The sequence below is a fragment of the Ylistrum balloti genome, unplaced genomic scaffold, assembly GCF_031769215.1.
Source record: "Ylistrum balloti isolate Yb309-2 unplaced genomic scaffold, AGI_CSIRO_Ybal_v1 Utg371750, whole genome shotgun sequence".
NCBI lineage: Eukaryota > Metazoa > Mollusca > Bivalvia > Pectinida > Pectinidae > Ylistrum > Ylistrum balloti.
In genome coordinates this window covers 215694-225253 of record NW_026782877.1, presented here as the reverse complement: position 1 = coordinate 225253, position 9560 = coordinate 215694, and the positions used below count along the sequence as shown (strand labels likewise).

Here is a 9560-nt window from a genome sequence, read left to right as displayed (position 1 = left end):
GATATAGATTTGGGATTGGACAGACATGGGTTACACTATATCCTCCCCACAGATGATATAAATTTGGGATTGGACAGACATGGGTTACACTATATCCTCCCCACAGATGATATAAATTTGGGATTGGACAGACACACTATATCCTCCCCACAGATTAAAGATTTGGATTGGACAGACACTGGGGATTAGACATGGGTTACACTATATCCTCCCCACAGATGATATAAATTTGGGATTGGACAGACATGGGTTACACTACATCCTCCACCACAGATGATATAGATTTGGGATTGGACAGACATGGGTTACACTATATTCTCCCCCACAGATGATATAGATTTGGGATTGGACAGACATGGGTTACACTATATTCTCTCCCACAGATGATATAGATTTGGGATTGGACAGACATGGGTTACACTATATTCTCTCCCACAGATGATATAGATTTGGGATTGGACAGACATGGGTTACACTATATTCTCTCCCACAGATGATATAGATTTGGGGTTACACTATGGACAGACATGGGTTACACTATATTCTCTCCCACAGATGATATAGATTTGGGATTGGACAGACATGGGTTACACTATATCCTCCCCACAGATGATATAGATTTGGGATTGGACAGACATGGGTTACACTATATCCTCCCCCACAGATGATATAGATTTGGGATTGGACAGACATGGATTACACTATATTCTCTCCCACAGATGATATAGATTTGGGATTGGACAGACATGGGTTACACTATATTCTCTCCCACAGATGATATAGATTTGGGATTGGCGGAGATGGGTTACACTATATCCTCACCCACATTGATATGGCAGAGGTGGAAACATGAGATAAAAATTGACATCACTCACTGTAGAAGACACTGTTCACATAATTGCTATTTGATGAGGTTCCGGCTAAGTTGGTTGATGTGCAGTAGTAGTTTCCAGCAAGAGCTGATGCTGCATTCAATATGGTGACAGTATTTCCAGTTACTACGTAATTAGATCCAGAGGTCAAGGCTGTACTACTCCCTGCTTTGTACCAGGCGACAGCGTAATTCGCCAGAGAGCTTGTGACCGACCATGTAAGTGTTAAGCTATTCCCAGTCAGTACATTACTTTGGTCTGGTGTAATGGGAACAGTTGACGATGCTGGTGGAATAAAACAAGCAAAGTTGGGTTGCATAGAAGAAGAAGCAGTGATTTTTTGGTAAAAATGTTGTTGGTCCTCAATATCATAGTGTGACATTTAAGCTTACTTATCCTCTGATGATCTAAAACTGATGGGTTGGATACAACTTTGCTCAAAAGCTTGGTTTTTTCCAACTTAGTAAACATCGATATCAAATCAATTTTCTCAAATTCAAGTAGTTTTACACTGAAAGTGATAAAAATGAAACATTTATAGAGATCAGATACAATACATAGTGAGAGTTTAAGTGGTAATCTATACTTACAATACACAGTGAGGGTTTTGGTGATAATCATTGGTGTGGTTAGTGTCTGTGGATGGGCGACTCTACATTTCAAAAGCTTGCCGTTGTCCGCTGTCTGAATTGTACAGGTATACCAGCAATCTACAGTATATGTAGTATCTACTGTAGTAATATTGCGGAGGTCCGCAGTGACATCACACCTTCCAAAATACCAAACAATGCTGGGTGCATGGTAACCTCCTAAAGTCTGGCAGTACCAAGTGTTTGATGTCCCTACAAATAAGGTCGTCAAGCCAGTCATGGTTGGATTTCCAGGAGTAACTGTGAAAATGTCAAGAAAATATTAAATCAACTACTCGGCTAGAACCTCCTGTAGATATCTCAGGCTCAATTTAATCTTGGGAACAGGATTTTACTTAATGTGTTGATATTCGGATATAAGATACAAGAGCTCATCCATAGTCATGTAATGAAGTTGACTCCATAAAATATGACAAATCTGAGTTAGCTATTTTCAGTTAACAAGACATCCCACAGAGATCTTGGTGCCCTCCTCTGATGATGATGAAAATCCTCAAAAGTGACATTAATACTTCCTAGTACTGTATTTGAAATATAGTTTTTTTAAAGTAGAAATATTTTCAATCCTGTTCACTAGAATATCATATGTAAAATAAGAGGCATCATTTGAAATTTTTTTTTTCAAAACTTTTTTTCATCAATATTAAAATTATGATACCAAGGCAATTGCTTAATGATACAAGTAGATTTTTTTTCGAAAATGATAAATTTATGAATTAATGCCAATAAGACTAGTTCATCTTAAAAAATAATGATAGTTTTTGCTTCTCAGAAAGAATTTAAATGTTTTTTAATGTATATTATAGATGTACAAACTCTTGTGTACCAATGATCAACTTAATAATATTAACCAAAACAGTGTTGTGTTATCTTGGTTATCTCCCTTGACTTAATAAATTGTCTGAATGAGGACACCATCTTTAAATGTTTTTCTTCATTTGCCAAAAACTATGAGTTTGAGTATTTTAGAAAATAAATGACATTTAGGAATAATTACTTCCTGACTATGTATTTATTTTATGTGAAGAAAGAAATGAAAAACAAGCTTACAGTAAATGTTGCACGCAACACGTGTCCCCTGCCGTAAATTACTGTATTTACCTGTGTGAATTTGTTTACATAAGGTAATTAAATGTGTTAGGGTCTCGCTCATTGTGGTTTCCCAATTATCAATGGATCAAACCACATCAACTGTCATCGCTGTAACCAGTAATTAATTAATCTTTCTGTAGAAATCTTTTTTTTTTTAATATGACCCCAAAAAAGTACCTGCACATTATACCTGAGTGCAAATTTTATCCCACCTCCTTTTAAAAATACATGGAGTCCTTGGCATGACCAGCATAAACTATGTTTGCTCCCTGTTTGCAACGCGAAGCGGACAGAAGAGTGTAGATTGCACATTGTGTCTGCACATATTTGAATTACCTCCCTTTACCCATAGTTGTGACTAAAGCCCGGTACCGACGAATCATGCAAGGTAATGACGTTATTTATCAATGCTTTTACTTGGGGCAAAAGAAACATTTGAAATTGCGGAAAATGTAAGATTCAAGGACTTTTCCAAACATTGTTTCTTAATTCAACAAGTTTAAAGGCCAAAATTAGTTTTCAAGGACTTTTCCACCCCCCACTGTAAATTACAATTAATTGTAATTACTTAGAAATGTGTTATTGGATTGATGATAAACTGTATTCTCTGAGTTTTATTTCTTATCATACAGATCAATTTTACTCTGACAATCAGTTCAATCAATCAATACACATCATTTCAATAAAAGTTCTAAAAACTTTGGTAAAATTACACAAAATTTGGTTCAGTAACAATATTCATATATATTGGCCTGACAATTGCCAACTCACATGTACCATCCATATAAAGCGGGATAACTCGAATAACAAAAGTTGAGACTCCGTCAACATACAATACACCATTCTGTCGATCTAAGTGCATCAGGATATAATTACTGTGCAACAATGCAACACTATGTTAATATGTATCATTACCATGAAAATGGGGAATATACGAACATACTACAATGGAATTCCAACAACTCCTGACAACTATCGTTAAGATTCACTAACCCGCGAACATGGTGCGAACTATGTGGTCAGGCGATCAAACACCTCGCTTCAATTATTCGTAAAATTACTCAAATGTTGGATTTCCTGAACACTTACCCTTAGCAATTATGGTCCCGGTTACTTACCACACCATTTAGTCACATGAAATCACATTTAAACAACATTCTCTAGTACTTACCTCCAAAACAAGGAAGAGTCAGGTTTTAGTTGACTGTCATTTTAATGGCGCCGCAGCAGAACATCCGGGAACCTGTGATGATTTTATTCAGTTAGAGTTATCTCCCTTTATGTAACCTACCTAATTAATGTAATTAACGATGATTTACTAATGTGTAAATGAAACTAGTGTTTTCTATATGTAATCATACTTTATAAGTGAATAAATGTATATGTCTTACGTATTTTGGGTTATGAGATAGTTTTTGGCACTTTAATCTGCAAAATAATGGAACCCCCAGAACGTTACACCAAATTTTATATAAAGGCTAATTGAAACCAGTACTGAAAACGGGAAGTATTTTTTTATCACTGAGTAATTCTAATTCCCGGTCTGTGGTTACCTTATCAAGTGCTTGACAGGAGTATGTTGATCTATTTTGTACTAGGCTTAGTATTGAGAAAGATATATTGAGAGTTAAGTATGATGATAGAATAGTTGAATTTAACTTTGTAAATACACGTTAGAACTGAAAGTGCATTTTTGTTATTAAGAAATAAGAAGTCTATTTTAGTGAGAAGGAATAGAAGTCTGGAATATATGAATGTTAGTTTTTCCTTATTTTATCTAAGGATGTAAATGTTTTGGAAGTGTGTAGAGACCAGACCTAGAATGGATGTGTATTTTCCTAACTTGCGTATGTTAAGATTTTGTCTGTTTTAATGTAAGCTTTAGGCCTTCTGAGTAATGTGTTAATTTTATGCCAGGAAAGCTAATATAATAGTAATAATATGAAGTTGTAGAAATTAACTACTAAGTGTGGAAGATTGTGTGAGTCTGATAGAATTATTAATGTAACTTATTTTCTTCACGTATGAGATTCATTGCCTAATTAAATATTGAACTTTATCACAATCTTCTGGTTTTCTTTACAACTGAGCTATATATCTAGAAACATGACTTGTTCAAATAACCATAGGATAGCCTGATGCTATTGGAACATTCTTCATAAGTGATTACTTCGTTATCTGATTATACTGAATTGGATGACAACAAAAGGTCAAGTCCAGGTCCAAGTAATGTCATGATCTGTGTGAATTAAAAGGAATAATAGATGGAGTACTTGGAAGCTACGGAGATGAAACGTCACTTAGTCCTGAATGCAGATGGAATGAACATAAAATCCTGATGAAGACTTTAATCGTTAATTATCTAATTATTTATCGGGTTTAGCCCTATTGAATAGATCTGAGATTGGGTCCAGATCACTACGGTGTCATGATATGAAAGATACAAAAGTTGCGTAACAACAATTAATTTTGTTATTTGTAATTAACATTTTGCACTGTACGTATGATCAATGGCGAAACATGCATTCTCCCCCGCTATCGCCGACATGCCAAATAATAACAAATATGATATGAAACATTTTTATCTATCTATTTATTTATTTATTTATTTATTTATTTATTTATTTATTTATTGTAGTTGTTGTTTGTTGTTGTTGTTGTTGTTTCAAAGCAGAAACTTAATTAATTTATATAGTGTGTCATATTTTTTGGTTTCATGGATTCCATATAAATAAGGATTTTTTTTTTATATAAAGCATTTGTTACTATTAAAGAACATCATATTTTCCCAATAATAGCTACATGTTATACTTCTAATTCTTTATTTTGTCGGTATTCATCTGTTCATGAACAATAATGAACAATATAAAAAATTGACTTTACGCCATAAGCAGATTGTCCATTGCCAGGTAAATATCGACTTGGGTTGGTTTTATCTACCAATGACAAATTTTACAGTCCTGAAGGTTGGGAATTAACTTGTTTGCTCACCATTAGACATTTATCATGTATATTCCATCACCATGACAGCAGATACTAGATGGTAGTATTAATAAAAAATCTTATTTGATTTCATTTTTGCGTCTAAAGTGAAAATAAAGAAATTCCATTTTGATGAATGAGAACCTCAATATTTGTGTAAGACAACTTCTTTTCTATAGGCTTGATATGATGAATTTGCTTCCAATATTGTTATAAGTGTGAATGAACTATCATTACTCACCTCAATCTGTTGGTTGCTAGCAACACATTCGTCAGATTTATGGGTTTGCCTGATTGAGAAGACACACATTTGACATCTGTATACAAGGTGTAAAAATACTACAGACGAATTGACTAAGCACTGTTTATATCTTTTTCACTATTCACACATTCACACAACTTGCTAATGTAATAGCGGTAGTAGCCACCTATGTTCTATTGTTATGCATTTATGTTTTTATATCCTGGGATCGAAGGATCAGGGGCGTATTGTTTTTGTGCTGCCTTATGGCTGTTGTCAACTTTAACCTTGTCAATAACGATTGCGATATATGAGGTAGGGCTTTCATTTTTGACATGTATGTTCCTTATGACAAGACATTTCCGGTTGTACGAACTTTTTTTACCGTGTGACCTTGACCATGATCAGTGACCTACATTTGAAAGAACTTAACATTGGCTATCACTATTGCCCCGTAAGGACTTTCATATCTGGCGCGTGTTCCTTGTGACAAGACTTTCCGATGGTACGACTTTTTTTCCCCATGTGACCTTGACCATGGCCTTTGTCCTACATTTTAAACAAAATGAACATTGGTCACTGTTGTACTGTAAGAGGTAGGGCTTTCATATTTGGCGTGTGTGTTCTTTGTGACAAGACCTTTCCGATGGTACCTTTGACCTACATTAGAAAATAAAAAGGCATTACCACAATGAAGACACAAGCGTTTCACAAAGTGTATATGCAATTAGCACATGCCCCTGGGTGATCAAACGGATGTCATTTAAATCCTTTTTATCGATATAGATTTCATGATGCATTTCTCATGTTTCGAAACTATGTTCTGTCAAATTTATTGAGATGAATCCATAATTAGCCCGCAAATGGATAGAAAGATAATAAACAATAAATAAATGATAAAAGTTACAAGGAGAAAATATTAATGACTGTATCAATTTATTAAAAAATAGAACAACTGATATAAGGGGAACATAAATATAGGTAGCTTAGCTGGGTTTGGAACAGAAAAGTGTAAACTACAACTCTTTAAAAAATCATTTACCATCATATCTCTTTATTGATTTATTTTGCGTTTATTTTAGATGTTGGATTCGGTGCGTTTTGCGATTCCATAGCAATAGAAACAATTATCGACTTTATCTTTCATTGATATTAGTAGAAACGTAAACGATTGATATATATTTTGTATTTCGCTTTATAATTGTTTATAGATATGGTTTATAATATTATTTCCTACGAAACGAAATAGTCAAATCAGCTATGAAACCTTATATGTATACTACTTATCACGTTGTTTCTCAGAAACCCTAACAGCTGGAATTGATGTACATTGTGACTTTAGATCCACGTTAGCTATTTACAGTGTTTACAAATAATTGCCAGTTTCGCAATTGAAACATTTTCCACCTCTCGTAGCCAGCATTACTTCATTATTTGCACAAAGATGTGAATTGATAAAAAGCTATATCTACTGATAAATTATGTCCAGACAGTGATATCCTTTCACCAACAACGTGCAAAGTGCGAAAACACGTAATTTTTACAACGATGCACTCGACATCATAAGAACACATTTAACAGATGAAATATGTCAAATTATCACCCTAAGAATCGTCTTGTGATTGCAGAAAAAGAAATACTGCAGCGATGTCTTTTACAAGCAAAATCATCGAAAACAACACGAATAAAAAAATGTCCATGAACTCTGCAACATGTTTCCATGTAATGTATGTAAATGGTTCATTACATGAAGCAGATAGAACCTTCCTTTTATCAGTGTCAGGATTATCTTGCATCTCATATGTAAAGTTTTCTTGGCTTGGCAGCGACACCGCAGATTTATTCAAACAGACGTGTTTGAAATCCTCCTGAGAAGAGTCATTTATACTTTCTGGACGCTTATCAGGTACCGAGTCTTTATTTATATATAGATGCGTCTTTCGAAGGCAACGATGACACGAGACTAGACGTTTTAACCATTTCGGGACCCTCTGAGTGTCTGGTTTGTGATAGAAACGCAATCCAAGAATGGCACACACCGTTACGAAGACATTCGCGCCTAGATCTATGGTGAGAAAATAACACAGTAACGGGATATTTGGTTGACTCGTACTAGGTAAACTTTCTGTCACAATACTCATAAAAACAGCCATTGCTAACAATACAGTGATGGAGAAGCTGATACGTTCTCCGGAATCTGCAGGTAGCAGAAATACCAAAACATTCAAAAGGCCTATAACACTGATAGGTACCAACGTGTTTAGAACGTGAAATGTCGATCGCCGTCTTAGCTTCAGGATTAAACGAATTATTGGTTCGACTTTCCGACAACGTATTTCCGTGTCTTTTACCTCCCACAATCCATTTGGGGAGAAATAAGCAAGGTCGAACTCTTTACTTTTACTTTCGAAATGTAGTTCCGACACTAGATACATTGACGAAGAGAAGATTATTTCACAAGTTTGGACATCGAAGGGATAAAATGTTACGTCGATTGCACAACTAGACTGATAAACATTTGCAGGGACCCATTGTATATCTCCATTAAAAGCGACACGAACAAGTTGTCGGTCAAAACCAAGCGGTTCAATATCATCATATGGATTCATTTGTATAACGTCTGGTTTCCAAATGGACGTTTGAGAGAGAAGCGTTGTATGACTGTATCCATATTCCGTGATGTTCCATTTGAGTTGAAAGTCATTCCATGAGAATGTGAAAACACCAACTATAGCTAATTTGTTGGTCATTTCATCTAGTTCCTTTATGGAAAGAAGGCTAAAATTGACATGAACTATTGTTGGTTCTGACTGATTAAAAGATGGCCGCACAAATTTGTTGTAATGTTTTGTCAAGTCCTCGTGGAGTTTTAGCATATCTTTGTGGGTGGATGCGTTGCCAGTTCCTAGCATGAGAAACATTAGGAACACGAGCAATGATATAGCTTCTTTCATCTCTGAAACTTGAAATGAACGGAATGTCACTGTAATTCGTTTAAAGTCTACTATGCGTTAAATCGACATTTAGAGTTGTATCTCTGTAACGTTTAACCCTACCCTCGAAAGGAAACGAGATGAACGAGATGATGTTGACAAACGATAATGTGGAATATCTCTATTTACTTACTGTACCTGTCTGTATTGTATTAGCTAAATGTAGAGGTGGTTTTGAAATTTATTGTCAATATATCTTATGGACTTTCTGTGTACATTTAAAACGTTCTACATTACATTCTTCTATGATATTATGGTGTTAATCGATCTTTGGTGGCTTTACAATATTACTGTCATAGTGATTTTAACCTGACGCATTTTTAATATTTACAATTTTATCGTCAGAACTAATCATACGAAGGCCTAAAGGCATTTTTTAAAAATTTTCTAATTAAACAAACAGCCACTGTTTTCCATCTTGCGACGAAAATATTATCTACATAAGACTTTGATAGGTCGGATTTGCGTTTAAGATTTTATCATACTAATCATTTCCCCTCTGGCATTCTTTTGGTCCATTTTGCACGTCAGCAGTACTGCATGTCGCAGTGCAAAATGCTTTCAATGAACTCTTAGTTAAAGCTCATGATGTACTAAAATAGTGTCCATCAATTTATTGCAGTGTGGCTAATCCTACCCACAATCCATCAGGGTAGAAATAAGTTAGATTCGTCTTTGTACTTCCTTAATTCCTTCATGAAAAAAAAACCGACTGTAACTGATATCAACG

General features: G+C 34.9%; 1 protein-coding gene across 1 annotated transcript; it reads right to left on the bottom strand.

The window, feature by feature from the left end:
- Positions 1 to 7441: 7441 nt before the first annotated feature.
- LOC132563502 (neuronal acetylcholine receptor subunit alpha-7-like) lies at positions 7442 to 8791 on the bottom strand. Its single transcript, XM_060228261.1, has one exon. It carries the CDS (start codon positions 8789 to 8791, stop codon positions 7442 to 7444), a length of 1350 nt encoding a protein of 449 aa, XP_060084244.1.
- Between the last annotated feature and the right edge of the window lie 769 nt (positions 8792 to 9560).